Here is a 20,031-nt window from a genome sequence, read left to right as displayed (position 1 = left end):
TTTGAACCTAGGATCTGATACACTAAATATAACACCCCACACCCAACGTAGACGTTACAGTCGAATCTTGAGGAATTACATAAACTCGTTTTAAACTTTGATTTTCAATTTGAAAACATGTGCTCTGACTATATCCATTTTGGGTAAACGCTTTCTAGTTGTTAGGAAAATTCTTGTTAAAACTATTTATTTTATTACAAATTACTTCATTTTGCAGTGGAAAGTTCTAACTTATTATTTTTTGCAATTTGTGACTCAGTTTATAAAAACATATAATTTTGCAGTTTAAAAATAATAATTACCAAATCCCACCAAAAACAATTCAAAAACGAAAAATAAAGTCCAAAATAATTTACAGTCCAAAAAGTTTGAAAAAGTCAATATTAAACATAAAGTCCTTTTTGAACTGTTTTTATTTCTGAGAATCCAACCCGAGCTCCCGTACAACGTCTGATCCTAAGTTGGATGATTGCCTGAGAGGATAAAAAAATAAAGGGTGAGCTAACAAGCTTAGTGTGTAACTCAGCCCATACAAATAGAATAGATGCAGATACAATAACTGATATAGATTCAGATACAGATGCAGATGCAGATACGGATTCAGACACAGATACAAATATAGTGTTACATCCCTAACAGAAATCCATCGCCGGAACAGGGTTACGGAGCATTACCAAAATTTACAAATCAAACAGACAAAAAATACGAACGTTTCATATCATATAGCATTCATATAAAAAACCAGTCAAATTCATACATATTGTCCCTTACACTAGCCCTCGAGGCCCAAAATACGCATTAGAAACAAATCGAGACTAAATTGAAAACGCACAAAATATTTCAGAAACATTTAAAATTTTCAAAGTTGCAGGGGTCACACGACTGTGTGGCTAGGCCCTGTGATTCACATGTCAAGAGACACGCCCGTGTCTTAGGCCATGTGGACATTCGAAATAGGGACACACGACCGTGTCCCAGCGCGTGTTCGTGCCTGTATAACTCACTGACTTGGGTCACACGGCCAAGCTACACGTTCGTGTGCTAGGCCGTGTACCCTTTCGAAGTAACCTCACATGCCCGTGTGCCAGGCTGTGTAATAGCCTGACTTGCAAACCTTTAAAATGCTACAAGGGAGACACGGTCGTGTCACCTAGCCATGTGTCACACATGACTGAGACACACGCCCGTGTCTCTACCCGTGTGGACAAATATAGACCATTTTGCAAGCCACATTTCTCACCCAATTTGGTATCAAATTACAATCAACATTATGCATATCAACAAGCCATAATTAGGCATCCAAAACAAGCCAAAATCAAGCTTTAAACATTTAATATCTTCACATACAACCAACATGCCTTTGGACACCTTAGATGACAACTTATAACATGTGTATTCATGTATTCAATATATCCAAATATATAACTAACTTATATGCATATTTGTACCCAAAGTTTACGAAGCTAATTTGCATCATTTCAAACCAAGTCACTTGCCTACCAAAACATACCATTTGGTGCCAAAATGTATTTCAATACTAACATATTTAGATATATAAAAATACCTTACATGTCACGGTACCAATTCATCACATCATAAACACATGTACAAAATGCAGATTTAGCTAACATTTACCTTTCATCATTCTATCCCAAATCAAGCCACACACCAAACATGATAAGACCATTTATATATACATAACAAAATACACCAAAACACAAGCAAAATCATATGGCCACAATCACAACATCACACATAGGCCAACATTAGTCGAAATAACCTAAACATGCCATTATAACCTAAAATAACTAACCAAAGGTACCGAATGAGCCGATAGATAGTGTGATGTAGCTCCGACAAGCTTCCAACCCAAACGAGCTTCTGAATCACTATAAAACACGAAAAATAACAAAGAGTAAGCATTTAAGCTTAGTAAGTTCGTATAACATAGAATTTAACTTACCATTTAATCACAATTTAGGTTAGTTAACATAACATATCCCAACAAAATTGGCCAAAAGCCTAAACACATGTTCACCAACATATTAGCCATGTAAATCACATATAAAATCCAATACACATGGATGAACTCAACAAGTATTCAATTTTCATATACATGTATCAATCATTTCATATATTAATACATTACGAAGTATCATTTCATATATTTCATGTAAATACCTGTAATAGTTCTTATCGAACTCATATAATATCGTAACAGAACTGTGTCTGTTGAACCATTTAGAATATCGTTGGATACGCGGGTAGCACACACGAGGTGTACTGAACTGTAATCCATCAATTCCTGTACATGTATGCTTATACGAGCTTAGAATCGGTATGCTCCTCTGAGCTGAATAACGGTAAGCTCATGCGAGCTGAGTATCAGATTTACAGAATTCACAAACATATAATTCAATTTAAATCATATAAATGCATGATTTAATTACACGAACTTACCTCGACGAGTGTACGTAGATATGGAGGTGACTAATCTGAGATTTTCTCTTTGCCTCGATCTAAATCCGTACGAGTTTTAACAGGATCTACATGGATAGATTTAACCCAATTCAATAAATTTCGTATTCAATTTATTCCAACATGTAATTTAGTACAAATTACCATTTTACCCCTATACTTTTAATTCTTTGCAATTTAGTCCCTAGGCTCGCAAAAAGAAATTCATTCAATTTTACCCCTACCCAAGCCTAGCCGAACTATATACATGCTTATAGCGGCCCACTTTTTCATAAATTTACAAATTTAACCATGAATTTATCATATTTTTCAATTTAATCCCTATTTGGCAATTTCACTAAAAATTCCTTAACAAAAGTTGTTTATCCAACAACAACCATTCATTTTCTATCATCAAACATCAAAACTCAAGCATGTTCATCAATGAAAAACCCTAATACTTTATCATTTTTTCAAATTAGTCCCCGGGCTAGCTAGATTAAGCTACAACGATCCCAGAAACATAAAAATCATTAAAAACAGATTAAAATCCATACCTAATTGGACAAAACAAGGTTGGCCGAACTTAGGTCTCCCATGGCTTCCTTTCTTCTTCTAAAATCGGTGGAAGATGATTATTAAAGATGATAGCTTTATTTTATTACCTTTAATTCATCATTTATTTACTATTTACTTATGAACCTTTAAAATTATTCCAAATTAAAAAATTGCCAAACCATTATCATCCACTAACTCATCAATGGGCTAATAACAATATAAGGACTTCCACTTTTAAGTTCCATAGCTATTTAACACCTTTAGCTATTAGAACTCAATTTTTGCACTTTATGCGATTTAGTCCTTTTTATCAAATTGAACATGTAAATGGTAAAATTTCTTAGCAAAATTTTTATACGGTATTTCTATCACGAAGTAGGCAATAAAATAATAATAAAATAAATTTTTCAACCTAAGATTTGTAGTCCCGAAACCAATATTTTGATTTCACTAAAAATGGGCTGTTACATATAGAAATAGGTACAAAAACATATCCTACTCCCATCCGCTACACACCATCTCCGTCCATCCCTACATACCAATTAGGTTAATCAATACCCATCCAACCCCACACACCTATAAGTGACCGTATGTCAGTTTTTAGAATAGTGCAGTCAAGCTACCAAAAATAATGAGGTAATCCGCTAGAATCATACAAGTGTGGTCAAGCCACTAGAATAGATATGTGATATAAACCACTAGATGAAGCAGATCATTAAATTGCCAACACTTCCTCCGTGACATAATTATCCCACCCTAATGCACATGCACACTAATCAGATGTCAGTTGCACATAAATCGTACATGCTTTATACAACAGATCATGCTAACATGCTTTCAGAAGTAGCACATACAGAACCAGAATATCAGATTTAATATTTAAAAGTGATAAATATCACATTACGGACCCTATGAAGTGGCTAACCTTGAATTGCACTCAACTACAACCTTTATAACACTATATACCCAGCCTGATCGTTGAGCTCGAGTAATAGGATGCCACATCAAACATCAAACTCATACATATTCACACGGTCTTTAAAATACAAGCAACCGTCATCAGTTTCAAATATTTAGAGGAGTATTGAGTCTTGAACACCTTAGGCAACATATAAAAGACTTATCAAATGTTTATCGACATTGATAATAAGATAATTATGCATGGGGACCATCTAACAAAAATTCCCAAAGAAATCACGTAGGTATCGATACTCACTTGTAGGTATCGATATTTTTGCGAGATAGGTATTGATACAAGTCAGAAAATCAATACCAAACCAGAATTATGCCAAAATTTGTTAAAAACCATTTTTATCGGTACATAGGCAAAGGTATTAGTATTTTTGTCACGAGTATTGATACTCGTATAAGGTTATCAATACCAAAGTTGAGCTCCTAACTTCTTACAAAAACAATTCAACACCTAGGTATCGATAGTTATGCCCTAAATATCGATACCCCTACTTAGACTTGCAAAAACGTAGTAAAATAGAGAAGTATTCATGCTTAAAAAAACTATCTTCCTTACATGCATTCTAAATCATAATATCATGCATTCAAATATCCATAAACAAGTCCAAAACCAATCATCAACTCATTCATAAATATAATTCCAAGCAATACTAAAACTCTAAAATAAAAAATCATAATATCAAATAAATAATAATGATAACCAAATGAAAATTTAACTCACATTACCTTTATTCAAAGAGTCCAAAAATAATTATAAAACCACCCACTCAAAATTTTATTGCCTTCCTTGGAGCACTTCCTCGGTCGCACCGCTCACACCGAAAAAACTACTTATTTGCAAAGATTTAGTGAGGAGAGTGAGCATAAACAAGCTCAATGAATGTTTGAAATTACCACAAGCATAGACAATGTCACATGATAAGCAAGAGCAACTAGATACATGCACAACCATATTTACTACGAGTCCAAATAATAAATTCATGTTTCATTAATTCATAAAACCAGCACATACTCTCACATGAAATTACATACAACTTATATATATATATATATATATCAATTATTGATAATTCATCAAGACAAAACAACGTATTCATGCTTTAATGACCCACAAGTCTAGATTATATATTCACATGCATCTACACCAATAACATTTTCATGTATTAATCAATTAATGATAATTTGGCAACTTGAAAACATGAAACATAAAAATGGGCTCTATCACCACACATTGGATAAATGGATCTCCGTTACACCAATGGCTTAAAGAGTCTAACATATCCCATAAGTGTAGCATCAAACTAAACACTCTCCAATACACCAACATATCCTGGTGAATGGAGCTTAGCTCGATATTCCCTTATCCCTCCAATCTATCCCGAGGACTCAATGCCCAAATCACAAAACACAAGGGTGAGTACTCACAATCCTATGGCATGCCAACTATATCCAAAAGTTTCAAGAGATCACAAGGCTCAAATATTTGTAAAATTCACACATTTAATTACTATTTTAATGCACAAAATTCTTGTTCTTAAACATCAATTCACATCACAACTTGTACATAATACATGCTTATCAGATTCACATAAAATTACACTTTAAGTGCCAAAACTATGCCCATTGAGCCATCACATATTCAACCACATATGTGTACATTAAAAATAAGCTTATTACATATCACATATAAGTATTCACACACACATTACCTGTCACAATAGCATCACATTCCACAACTTATCATACATGAAGCATATTTTCAGAACAAGGCAAATAGTATAAGAAAGGCTTACACTCAGAACATAGGACAGAGGTTTAGGGTACTCCTAAGATCCCGATTAATGCTATGATTCATCCATACTAGCAACAATTTGGGACACTCACCAATTACGCTTCCGCTTACTAGTTGAAAGCTTAAACTAGCTTTTCCTTTCCATTAGACTTGCTCGTAGTGGCTCTCGACTGATCCGAAACTTTACACACATAACAAAAACATTCCAACCTCATTAAAAACAACAAAGAAAACACAATTCAAGCATCTCATTTTCACCTACCAAAAACTAGCTAGTTTTCCCGAAATTGAAGTTTCGACATCCTAATCTCATTTCTAATCCTCGATTTTGATTCCAAAAATACTAAATAAAATTTAATTTCATATCTAAACCACTAATGTCACCTAAATCCGTGGTCCTAAAATTTTTGAAAAGTTCAAGCTTTCAAGAACATGAAAAATGGGAAAACATTTTATTCTTAGAAATTCGATTATGAACTATCAAATTGAATTGAAATACCTTCTAATTACATTAAAATGAATAATAAAAACTTTGAAAACACGATTTTACTCAATATTACAAGATTTTCCATTTTAAACCCCAAACATACTTTAAAAACATAAAATCTAAATATAATTGTTTAAAACTCAATTTGAATTAACAATGCTATTTATTTAACCATAGAAATTCAAAATATTACCTTGATTTGATGAAAACGATTATCTACAACTCTAATTTGGGATATGAACTCAAGAAGAACAAAGAAGATTTTGGGGGAAGAAAACACATTTTTTTTAATTTAGGTCTGTTTTGGTGTTTGGGAGGTTAGCAAATATGAGGGAATGAATAGGTTTTAAAGAAACTCTCTAATTTTAGGTTTTCAGAAATTTTGGATGATTGGGTGTTTTTAAGCCATAAGGAGACATAAATGGCTTGATGTAGAAGACCAACTTTCAGAAATTGGACAATCTGCCCTTTTGGTCGTTCCTAATTTTTCCTTTTTCCAATTAGTCCCAAAATTAATTAAAATCCATCTCTTTGCAAATCAAACCTAAAAATTGAATCTTGTTTGAGCTAAAAAATAAAATAAGATTTTGATTAAGATACTCACATCCTTAAATACTCACTTACGAACCATTTTTTTGATATTTGACTCCACTCCTCGATAATGACCTGATTCTACTAACCTAAAACTACTAGGTCAGATTTTGGGATGTGACAACCTAACCAAAATTTACAAAAAATGGGTCCACATGCCCATGTGGCCCACATAGCCTAAAACATGCCCGTGTGACCCATACGGCCTAGCACACAACTATGTGGCATCGACAGTGAGTTTTTCTTCTTCGCACCATTCGCTATTTTTCGGGCTTATCATTACATACGTGGTTGTTTCTGATTACTGATGCAACAACACACTTGCAGACCCTAAAGTCATCATGCAAAATGAACAATTAACAACTACATACAAAAATCAATCAATAATTTGGCCACACACACTAAACATTTAGCCTTAATCACTAAGAATCAACCCCTAATGTCGAAACCATTTTTCTGAAATCGGGTCAACTTTGGTTTGAAAACAGAAATCGAAACGGGAGTCGCCACCAATCATTTTTTATGAGGTGTGATCGGATCACCCCATAATTGGGTTGTTTTAATAAAATATTTTGATTTATCAAAAACAACAATTTTAGTCTACGAATTTTGAGAAAACGGGTTCAGGAGTCGGTTACGTGCGAGGAAAGATTAGCACCCTCGCCACGCCCAAAATTGCTACCTAATTGACTAATTAATGTCTAAATGTCGAACGTTGAAATTTTGAAAAGATTTTAAAATATGATCCCTTTTTATTAATGTTATTAAAAAACGCTTGAATAAATCGAAAAGGAAGTTAAAGACGTACTTGTCTCGAGGTAACGAAATGTCACATCCCGTAAGTTAGGACAGGATATTTGGAACCTTAGAGAATAAGCTTGCCTTTGATTTTCATTTAAATTTCGTATATTTTGAAACTTAAAAGGATATTTTGCTATTTAGGTTTAACGAGAAAATTGAAGCCTAGTAAGTTAGGGTACAATTTCTCGTATTTCAAAAATGTGAAATATTGCCTTATTTTAAAACTTTTCCTTTTTGAATTATAACGAGTACAATATTTTAACGAGGTGCATTTGCTTTATTTAGGATAAAATACAACGGTTTATTATGGGCATATAAAAAATTTAACGCGACCTTTTGAGTGATGACATGAAATGAAATGACAATAGAACATGGAATGACGATTTATGACTAAAATGATACATTAATGAATGAATACGAGAATATGAATAAACAAATTATAGTACACATAATGACAATAAGCACACAACATATATCATTTTAACACCAACATTAATAATCAAAGGAAAATAAAACAAGATAATACATAAAACAATTTAAAATAAATAATAATTTAAAATAAATGATTTATAGGAACAACTCAAAATAAATAATAAAAGTTTCAAATAAACAATATATAGGAAAACTTAAAATAAATAATGATAAAACAATTTAAAATAAATAATAATAAAATATATCAAAGCAGTTTTAAAGAATATATATGAAAAGTTGAAAGATATATATATAATAGTTTACAATATAATAGTTTACAATAAATGATATATAAAAGAAAATTTTAAAATAAATAATATGTAGAACGGTTTAAAATTAATGATGATAAAAGAGAATTAATGATGATAAAAGAGCTTTCTTTAAAAAAAAAATTAAATGGACTAAGGACGAATTTGAATTCGAATTAAAAATTTAGGGTCTAAATTATAAATGAATAAAAAAGGATTGCTAAGGACCAAAATAATACACGCCCAAAGAGCGAGGGAATGATTGGGAAAATATTCCCATCCCTTATGCGAGGCGTTCAACACGGACAAAGTGAAAAGAACAAAAAATTATGTGGCCAGATTTGAGAAAAAAATAAAAGAAATAGACAAGGGCCAGATAGCATTACGACGCAAAAGAGGAGGGGCTTCGCACGTAAATCGCCCATTCACCCTAGAAACATGCGGATCCTATAGGCAGACGGGTCGGGTCATGGGTCAGAGGCCAAAACGGTGTCATTTTGGCCACGAAACTTAAAATCAAAACGGCATCGTTTCATGGGGGCTATTTAAGCCCGAATTTTTAAAAAAAATTCATTTTAACATACCAAAAAAAAATCTGCTCTCCTCTCAAAAACCCTCTCCTATTCGACCTAGAGTTTCGACCATGGCCACCGCTGCGGCGCCCCCGTGCCAGTGGCTGGCGTTGCGCAAAGGGCATCTTTTTTAAGCCCCCGCTTTAAAACACAATCGAAGGCCAAGCCTCCTTAACACCTAAAAAATTGAAAGAAAAATGTCTCTCCCCTCCTTTTCAAGTTCGGTTTCGGTGACGGAGAAGAGACCTCTGACGGCGAGACCGCGATATGTTCAGGTGAGCCTTTTTTTTCCTTTTTAGTTTATTTTCTTAGATAAAATAAATAAAAATAAATACAATAAAACTTAAACACAAAAATAAGCAGAAATTAAACGAATATCACCTTAAAAATAAAAAGTTCAAATCTTTTTTCTTTTTTGTATTCAATCTTCTGGGGGGGAAAACACAATGGTCTCGTTTGTGGCTTTTATAGTCGAACCTAGGCTGTTTGCTACTGGGTATTTATTTGCTCTAGTTAGAGCCAGAGTATATGGTAATTTCCAAAGTTGTTAAAGAGATTATTTGGCTTAATGGGTTGTTGGAAGATTTGAGACTTGTTCAAAATTACATTAGCCTTTACTTTGACAATTAAAGTGCTATTCATTTAGCGAAAAAACAAGTTTATCATTCAAGAACTAAACAAATAGATGTGAAGAATGACATTGTGTAAGAAATCCTTGAAGAATGAAATATTTTACTTCAAAAGATTACATAAGCTGAAAATCCTATAGATATGATAACCAAGGTGATAAAAATAAGTGAGTTCAATGATAGTTTTGAACTTGATTAATATCTTGCAAGTTTGAACACTGTTGGGGGTCGACCCGATTAAGCAGCGAATAAGTAAAAATAGCAAAAGAAATTGAGGAATTTAACACACAAATTTAACGTGGAAAACCTCCTCTAAAGAGGATAAAAAACCACGGGCAAAGATAATTTTACTATAATGGCAAAAGAACGAAGAGTACAAAAAGATGGAGATAAAAACCAAACCCCGAAAACCTAAAAATAAAGAACCCTCAAAACGTAAACACAAAATTTTCTAAATATGGTATGAGTTCTAATCTCTAATGAGTGTATTTTCTAGGGTTGTAAAAGAGCCTATTTATAGGCTAAATTCATAGGTCAAAAAATAATAAAATAATCTAGTCTAATCAGAGTTTGATTGAAACAAATAAATAGAGTTTAACTGAAAGATAATTTCTCAAATTTGACTAATATAGGAGTCATACTCAACAAATCTCCATTTTGACTTATAATTACATAATGCCCTATTTTCTAAAGCCCGCCACGGGCCTATCTTGAACTATGCAGGGAATTAATTGAGCCGAATCTGTACTTAGAAACTGGAAGACTTCTAGCCTTCGACTTGTACACTGCCAAATTAAAACTAACTCGTGTCTGATTTTCACGAACATAGTGCCCTAACTTTTCAAAACATTCATCCAAAAGAGAACCTCTCTTCAACGAAACGGTCATACATCTTTCCCTCCTATGACCAAGTTGCCTTCGCTCCAAATAAGTTGACTTCGACTCCGTAACGGACGAAGGTTGTCCAATTTCACCGGTCACTGTAGAACCTTCTAGAATATAAATATTGTCGGTTCTTTTACCTTTTAACAAAATGAGAGCTCCACGAGATACTGTAATGTCGCTTGACTCATTGTTGATTCTGCATCATTTCAAGTTTAAAATACTCAAGGAGATTAGATTCTTTCGTAAATCAGGTACATACTTGACATCTGAGAGTGCTCTAATCCTCCCATTGTGTATCCTAATTTTAACAGTACCAATACCAATTACCTTACTAGATGAATCGTTTCCCATGCGCACAACTCCACCTTCAACCGAACTATATGTAGAGAACCATTCTCTATTGAGACACGTGTAGAAAGAACATCCCGAATCTAGGATCCACTCAGACGTGAGCTTGGAGTTATCACTCGTTGACACTAACAAGAAATCGTCACTGCTTTCATTGGCCAAATTAGCACCAGCTAGATCTTCCTTGGTACTTTCAGCAACTATTTTATTTCGCAGTTTATAACAATCTACTTTGACATGACCTAACTTTTTACAATAGCGACACATTTTGTCTAGTTTCTTTGATGCTACCAAAACGGAAGCTTGCCTATCTACCTTGCTATCCAAACCAAACTCATTGTCGAGTTTGTCTCTACTCAACAAATGACCCTTCACATCTTCGAACGAGAGTTTGTCTCTGCTATAAATTAGGGTCTCCCTGAAAGACTTGTATGAAGGGGGTAAATAGCACAATAATAGGATAGCATGATCTTCATAGTCAATATGAACCTCAACATTCTTTAAATCATTTAAAAGAGTGATGAATTGACTGATGTGATCTCTAAGCAGCTCACCTTCATTCATGCGAAACGTAAATAGACGTTGTTTCAACACTAAACGGTTAGCCAGAGACTTAGTCGCATAAAGAGTTTCTAACCTTTTCCACAAGGCGGATGAGGTTTTCTCCATCAATACCTCCTGCAATACCGTATTCGCGAAGCACAACTGGATTACAGACAAGGCCTTTTCATCAAGTTCTTCCCATTCTGTTTGATTTAGATTCTCAGTTTTTTCCCGGTAACAACCTTTTTCAAGCCGGTTTGAACTAGAATTGCCATCATTTGAACTTGACATATATTGAAATTTGTGACACCATTGAACTTCTGAATTTCAAACCTTGTTGCTGCCATCTCTGAACGAAAATTGAACTAGCTGTCATACCACTTGTTGGGGATCGACCCGATTAAGAAACGAACAAGTACAGATAGTGGAAGAAATTGAGAAATTGAACACACAAATTTAACGTGGAAAAACACCTCCAAAGTGGATAAAAAACCATGGGCAGAGATAATTTTACTATAATGGAAAAAGAACGAAGAATACAAAAAATGGAAATAAAAGCCAAACCCCGAAAACCTGAAAACAAAGAACCCTCAAAACGTAAACACAAAATTCTCTAAATGTGTTATGAGTTCTAATCTCTAATGGATGTATTTTCTAAGGTTGTAAAAGAGCTTATTTATAGGCTAAATTCATAGGTCAAATAATAATAAAATAATCTAGACTAATCAGAGTTTGATTAAAACAAATAAATAGAGTTTAACTAAAAGATAATTTCTCAAATTTAACTGAAATATGAGTTATACTCAACAAACACCTTGAAATGTATGGCGTTTAAGAATGCATTTGGAGGCACAATTGAAGATTGAAGATTGCGGAAATTCAATGGGATTGATAAAGGGGCCAAAGGTGGAGATTTGTTAATTTTTGGCTCCTTAAAATCTCACATTGATAAGAGATAGTTTTATGCTGCCTCTCTATCTCTATATATTAAGGCCTTAGTATACTTTGAGTATATTTTAGGAAATCTTTTAATTAAATAACCACTATCGAAGCAAACATTGTAGAAATAACCACTATTGAAAGCAAATCTTGAGACGGCAAAGAAAAAACATGACACAAGCTAGAAACCATGCCATAATCATCAGATCAGGCACATTATAAATAAAAACACACATTATTTAAAATAAAACAATCACAACTTCTTATGATTGAAGAAATTTTATTCCCATATATTTAAATGAACTAATTGTTGTCCCACCAAAACTTGGATTGGAGATAGGTAACAATAATCTTGTCCAACTGGAAGGCCTTAGTGAGAACATCAGGATTAATGGGAGGGTTAGAGCCAAATACTGCATTTACAATCGTGATAACTCCTGGATTTTGGCTGCTGAGACCAGCAAATGCAACTGCTTTGGCATTCCCGATATTGGATTGGAAGTGGATGAGACCGACAGGGAAAACAAACACATCACAAGGGTTTAGGACTTTGGTGATGAGGTGGTTATCTGTGTTGGATGTAACGAAACCGACATAAAGTATGCCTTCCAAAACCACAAGGATCTCCGTTGCACGAGGGTGCGTGAGAGGAGGGTTTAGGCCACCATATGGAGCATAGTCAATTCGAACTAGAGATATGCTGAGAGTGTTAAGTCCCGGTATTTATGCCACATTGACAGGAGTCACAGTTGATCCAACCGAATTTGAGGTGTTTCTAGGGATATTAAGCCCTGAGTAGAAGAAGTCTTCTGCATTGGCAAGCTTTGGGTCCTTGCAGAACTTTCCATTTACAAACACTGCATGAAATAAACTAAGGTTAGTCAATATCGTGAATCCATGCAAATATATGAATTCTTATGAAGAAATTGTTACTTCGGATAAAAGGCTCTAGCGTCTTGCATAATTATGGACTTAAAGATACTAGTCAACAAGAGAGTACTGAGAAACAAAACATAATGTAACAATAGCGTACCACCATTCTTGGTGTCATTGATGGCTCAACAGAAATCTTGCAGGGGGCTGGGATCAGAAGCTGAGGCTAATAAGGAACTGAAGGCCAAGATGGCAAAAGCTGCAACGAAAAGTTGAAGTCGTTTCATCATAATTGATGTGCAAGCACGGAATGTATGCTACTACTTGGGAGAGGGGTGGGAAATCCTTTATGGCAAACAAGTTTATATATAGGCATTGAAACAAAAGAACTCGTCCTGATTTGCCTTTCATCAAGTACGTGAAGACTAGGCGTTTGCCTTCACAATTAGTCATTTCTTATTAGGAGGTGAATCAGTCTTCAACCACTACACTTTCTAGTTCTGTTCTCCTCGTACATCATTGCAATGTATGTCGTGGAATTGGTCTTAATTCAGTCGCAGTTCTAAACATTTTCTTATCCAGGCTTTGACTTTTCCTTCTCAGACTAAAGTTGATGGGGAAAAGGAGGTGCTGAAAATACATTATTATCTTATAATTTGCTAGTCACAAGAAAGTTTTCTGGTAAAATACTTCTTTCAAATATATATATTGCATCAAATGTGAACTCAAAAATAACTCCATCTGGCCTTATGCAAACAAATCTATATATATGTAATTTTTTATTCAGATAGTGGGAATAATTTAATTTAGATTTGGAGTTGCTGCAAGCAGCCGACAGTTTTGTATGTAAAACTGAACTCGGTCAATCTTTTAGTTAGCATGATCAAGGAAATGCTATGGAGACAAAAACTTAAGCTTGATTAAAGGCTTCTGATTGTGTCTGTAATCAACATGTTATACAATCTCAGTTGACATAGTCTTCTCTGGCATGTTCATTTGTACTGACATCTGTGCTTATCACATCCACAACATTGTCAATTTCTTGCAAGTTCAATGAAGCATGCATGCAAGAGCGAAACTTTCCAAGTCTGTTGATCACTGCAATTACCCAAAAATGAGCTTTGAATTAATCACTGATCCAATTTGTTGCCAACTTTGTAATAAAATATTTTTAAGCCTAATTAATGACTTGAATTTTTCCTAGTACAGAAAAGTAAACTTCAAGGCTTCAGTTACCTCACAGACTTCGAATCATATTAGTTTGAGTGATCACACCGGTTTGTTTAATACAAGTTTATTGCTAGTCAGCAATGCCATGAACTAACAAATATGATATGATGCAATAGCAAAGAGTTTGATATATTAAGAATGTGGTAAATTTGGTGTAGGCTTATCCAATGTTGTACAAAATCGAATATACAGACTTTACCCAGTCAAAATCAAGTGATTAGGTATATGATATATTCCAATTCTGGATTGAATCAAAGTGACTAGGCATGTTTGGACATCCTTTACAATTTTATCTAATTACATTAGCATTTTATATCCATTTGTCATTCCTTTCTAATATTTAAATTTAAATATGTCAAAGGTTCTTGTACTCTTTCAAAATTTAAAATTTAGTCCCTATATTTTAAATTTCTGTGCTTTTTATTTAAAATTTTTTGTCCTTTTGTTTAATTTTTGCCGTTAAAGTTAACATTGTCAAAGGTAGAACAACTTTTTAGCCCTCAACATTTACAATTTTTTTGCCAATTCGGTTCTTACCTTTCAAAAGTACATAATTTTTTTGTAAATAATTTTTTCATATTCTCGATTTTTACATTTCTAGCTAGAACGATGGCTTACCATTGGCTAAAGGCGATTAAGGAAGGGTTTTCATTAATGAGTGGACTTGCTAGGATGACTCAATCTTATGTGTCCAATGTTGTTGTGTGGTTAAAGCAATTTCAATGTTCGGTGGGATCCACATGTAAAAGGAGCTTAGAAGTTTAATGTTGACGATTCCACTTTCGGGAAACTAGGGACTTCAGGTTGTGGGGGTGTATTGCATTATGATTGTGGGGCTGATAGGAATTCAAGATTTTAAAGATGCTGAAATTGTGAGCGTTAAATGTGCCATTAACTTAAACTGAAAAAGTAAGATAAAACTAGTCATTGAATAAGATTGGAGAAGTGGCTTTCTCTATGGTGTTATGAGTGGCTAATGAGATAGCTCACTCTTTGGCAAAAAGCAACATGCTTTAGGGGTGTCATGTTTTCTAGTAGTGATGGAGTGTTTCTTTTATTGTTTGTGTAATCTATTATAATCTGGTTTATGCAATCTAATGTTGCTTTTTTAAGGTGTGTCGAACTGCATTGTTTGACTTGTGGAGTAGTATATGATGATTAAGAAAATTATGATTAAGAAAATTATCTTTCAACGAAAAAATTGTATATTTAAAGGAAAAGAAAACATTACTTGCTTATGTTGCTATAGTCGAACTTCATGCAGGATTGACCTAACCTTGCATTCCAAATAGAAACTTCTTGCACCAATTAATGCTGATACTTGCTTATGTTCCTATAGTTGAATCAGCTAAGGAATGGTTGTCGCTAAAGTGCTCAACAATTTTGCCTCTTAAGTGGCATACGTGTACATAATAAATATAGCTTAAAACACAAGAAAAGAACAAGTCAAATCATTATGGAAACTATTTTAAAACATAAAAAAATAAAAAGTATATATAAGTTTAAAAAAATTAAGAAAATTAAAAAAAATAAAACTATTTAAAAATAAAAGATTAAAAAGATGTTTTAAAAACTATTTTAAAAACATAAGAAATTCTAAAATTTAATGTTATTTAAACTGGACCGGATCGATTGGGTCAAGAACTAGCTAGGGTATCGATCTGATGAGAGGTAAAAAACTAGCTGACCTGCGAGCTAGTATGGATTGGTTAAACCGGGCTAAAAAATCATTTTTTATAATTTATTTTTATTTTTCAATAATTTATTTGCTTTGAAACAGTCGAATTGGTTGTTCTGGAAATCAATTGGTTAGACCAACTAGAAATCGGTTCCAACGATTTTTTAGCTCAGTTCAAGCAATCCATACCAATTTTAAGTCAACTGATTTTTTACGTCTTGTCGGCCTAATACCCAACCGGTTCCCACTCCAACCAATCGGTCCAGTCCAATTTAGATAACATTAAATTTTTAATTTTTTATATTTAAAATGCATTGAATCTACAGTACTACCATAAAAAAATGAAAAATGAAAACAAATTATTAAATCAAACCAAAAAAATAAGTAAAAATAGCAATAACTAAAACAATAAATTTCATTACTTAACAAAGAAGCTTACAGCAACATAAGCAAATACTTTTTATATTTATTCTTTCCAAAAAAATATATATATTATTGTAGAAAAGGAAACAAGTCAAAGATTATTGCAAAGTTTCAAATTGAATTATATTTGGGCGCCCTAATTGTTTGCCCACCAGAATTTTGACTGAAGATTTTCACCACATTCTTGTCCAATTGGAAAGCCTTGACGAGAACATCAGGATTGATGGGTGGATTTGATCCAAACACTGCATTGGCTACAGTAATAACCCCAGGATTCTGGCTACTCAAAGCAGCGAAGGCAACGGCATTGGTTTTCCCACATTGAATTGAAAGTGAATGAGACCAATTGGGAAAACAAATACATCTCCAGGGTATAAGACCTTGGTAATGAGACGATTATCGGTGTTGGATGTCACGAAGCCAACGTAGAGTGTGCCCTCCACAACGACTAGGATTTCGGTGGCACGAGGGTGAGTATGAGGGGGGTTTAGGCCACCATTTGGTGCGTAATCAATTCGAACCAATGAGATGCCAAGAGTGTTAAGCCCTGGTATTTGAGCAACATTAACTGGAGTAACAGTCGATCCCACTGGATTTGATGTGTTTCTGGGGATGTTGAGCCCTGAATAGTAAAAGTCTTGTGCTTTAGCAAGCTTTGGGTCCTTGCAGAACTTCCCATTAACAAACACTGGAGATGAGAAGAAGAATGTTATTTTCATGTACCATGCCATGAAGAGATTGTAGAATGTTTTATTTGAAGGTCAAGTTTAAGAAGAAGAGATAAAAACAAAACTTACCAGCATCCTCAGGGTCATTGATGGCTACGCAGAAATCTTGGAGAGGACTGGGATCAGATGCATAGGCAAATGGGAAGCCAGAGCCAAGAGACAAAATACTAGGATGAAATGGGCAGTTTTCATTGTGATAAATGGAATTTTGATTGCTTTGGAGACGATGAGGAACTCTGCTGCAGAACATGACTATTTATACATTACAGTCTTTGAGCTAGTCTATGTTTTCCATTTCTGATGAATTGTTCTTCAACTACTACCCTTGTCTCTTCCACTTCCAATGCTTACATCAGTATCTTTGTCATGGAAGTAGTCAAATCTGTAATTAAATTATGTCTTTTGTAGTACTTAATACAACTTGATCCATTCGAACGTTGACCTTAGGAGATACCCAAGGTTGCTAAGGCTGCGGGCAGGCAACCCTGTTCATGCAAGATACAATGAAAATAATGTTAACAATAATCCTAGTTGGAAACATTTTGCCATTTGGCAGTGTTTAAACATAGAGTGCCAGCAGCTGGGCTTGGTTAAAGTGTGGAAGAGACTGCCATTGTGGGTTGAGGGAGATTAACTATTGAAACCTTTGACATGATCTTTTTCCCTCATTATCATCTCCTTTTGCAATTAGTGATCTCAATTCTATTTTATTTTTAAAAAAAAATTAGAGAAACTGTTTTTCCAGGCCGGCCTATTAACCAGCTTCAACATCTATTAATTAATTCAAACAAAATAGCTTGATTAAGTAAGAAGTATTTGCAAGAAAAGCGCCTCGGAATGATTCAAAACTTGTGGTTTTATATCTCTCTGAATATACACGTGCATGGACATCTTCATAAAAGCCCGGTTGCATTAAATGTAACCTGCATATAGTTTTCACCATTCTATGGATATATAGGAGCACTGCAACTTTGAAATACTGCTAGAGGCTTATCAATTGTGTATATATATATATATACATTCAAAGTCAGTAGCGTAGTTAAGACGATATTGGGTATGTAAAAACGACCAGTTCGATGAGGATGAGGGTGTAGAGTAGTTGAAGAATGATTCCTTCAGATTTCTTTAAGAACCAGTAATCACTTCAGACTTGGCAAACCTCTTTTTTTATTTTCCTTTTTAAAATGGAATTGTGAAAGAAATAAAATGACAATGGACCTGTTCAGTGACTACTATCTATAAATGGACATGCTTTGAAACCAGATTTCTCACCCCTCATAAAGCAAGAAATCTTAGAAGCTCAATTTGATCAGGTTCAGGACTGTTGCTTACAACAATGAAAGGTGTTCAATTCCTTGTAGGATTTGTCCTCTTGGCTTTGGCTTCCAAATTTGTCTCAGCTTCAGATGCCAGCCCTCTTCAGGATTTCTGTGTAGCAATTAATGATACTATAGACGGTGGTGTGTTCTTTAATTCTTTGAAATTTCATCTTTGCAATATATTCGTTTCGACTCTTAAAAGTGGAGAAATATAGCTAGTACAAGTATTGGACAAGTGTCCAAGTAGTAAACTCTTTTCTTTCCATTTATGCAGTTTTCGTTAATGGCAAGTTCTGCAAGGACCCCAAGCTTGCAACCGCAGAAGACTTCTTCCTGCCTGGCCTCAACATTCCTGGAAATACATCAAACCAAGTAGGATCAATGGTCACTCCAGCCAATGTTCAACAAATACCTGGACTTAACACTCTTGGCATATCTCTTGTTCGAATTGACTATGCACCTTACGGTGGCCTAAACCCTCCTCACACTCACCCTCGTGCCACTGAAATTCTACTCGTTGTGGACGGCACACTTTCCGTCGGCTTTGTCACATCGAACACGGATAACCGTCTCTTCACCAAAGTCCTATACCCCGGAGATGTATTCGTTTTCCCTGAAGGTATGATTCACTTCCAGTTCAACATAGGGAGTACGAATGCGGTTGCCTTTGCTGCTCTCAGTAGCCAAAACCCAGGGGTGATCACCATTGCAAATGCAGTGTTTGGCTCTGACCCGGCCATCAATCCTGACGTTCTTGCCAAGGCCTTCCAGCTGGATCAAAATATCGTTAAACAACTTCAGTCCCGGTTCTGGTGGGACAACAACTAGGGGATACTTCTAAACCCCATGAACCTTAGTAGCTAATTGTTTGGATGATGTTTATCACGTTGAATTTAGTTGAAAGAAAAAAAAAATAAAGAGGTTTCTCATGTACCTTTGTAACCTCTCAGTAATATTATTTTAGTCATACGGTATGGAGTACAATTTATTTTTAATTTGAAGTTTGGATTTCGGACCTTCGTTTAGGGAAATAAATGAATTACTGGAACATTTTCAAATATTTATAGTGTTCCAATAACTATAAGTATTCCAATACTTGTTGTAACCTCTAGTAATATTATTTTCGTCATATGATATGGCGTCTTGCAATTACAATTTATTTTTAGTTTGAAGTTTGGATTTCGGACCTTTGTTTTGGGAAATGAATGAATCACTAGAACGTTTTCAAATATTTATAGTGTTCCAATAACTATAAGTGTTTCAATACTTATTGTAACCTCTCGTAATATTATTTTCATCATAAGATATGGAGTCTTGCAATTACAATTTATTTTAGTTCTAAGTTTAGATTTCAGACCTTTGTTTAGGAAATGAATGAATCAACATAGCGTTTTCAAATATTTATAGTGTTCCAATAACGATAAATGAATGGGTGTAATTAATCAAAAGTTATATTATTTGATTTTCTAAAAGAATTATAACTATTT

The 20,031-nt window shown here is 34.2% G+C and overlaps 2 protein-coding genes and 1 pseudogene across 2 annotated transcripts; 1 reads left to right on the top strand and 2 right to left on the bottom strand.

Annotated features, from left to right (window-relative positions):
* Positions 1–12,596: 12,596 nt before the first annotated feature.
* On the bottom strand, positions 12,597–13,465 carry LOC105804558 (germin-like protein subfamily 1 member 14; annotated as a pseudogene).
* Positions 13,466–16,633: 3,168 nt separating this feature from the next.
* Positions 16,634–17,417, bottom strand: LOC105801215 (germin-like protein subfamily 1 member 14). Its single transcript, XM_012632546.2, is given in 5 exon segments — positions 16,634–16,668; positions 16,671–16,817; positions 16,820–17,185; positions 17,295–17,366; positions 17,369–17,417. Coding segments are annotated over 5 exon segments (669 nt in total).
* A 1,076-nt stretch (positions 17,418–18,493) lies between these two features.
* On the top strand, positions 18,494–19,604 carry LOC105804570 (germin-like protein subfamily 1 member 7). Its single transcript, XM_012637245.2, has 2 exons — positions 18,494–18,685; positions 18,819–19,604. Exons 1-2 carry the CDS (start codon positions 18,562–18,564, stop codon positions 19,370–19,372), a joined length of 678 nt encoding a protein of 225 aa, XP_012492699.1. The 5' UTR covers positions 18,494–18,561; the 3' UTR covers positions 19,373–19,604.
* The last annotated feature ends 427 nt before the right edge of the window (positions 19,605–20,031 follow it).

The sequence above is a fragment of the Gossypium raimondii genome, chromosome 11 (assembly GCF_025698545.1).
Source record: "Gossypium raimondii isolate GPD5lz chromosome 11, ASM2569854v1, whole genome shotgun sequence".
Lineage (NCBI taxonomy): Eukaryota > Viridiplantae > Streptophyta > Magnoliopsida > Malvales > Malvaceae > Gossypium > Gossypium raimondii.
Note: the sequence above shows the minus strand (reverse complement) of the source record. Positions and strands in the feature narration are given on the sequence as shown.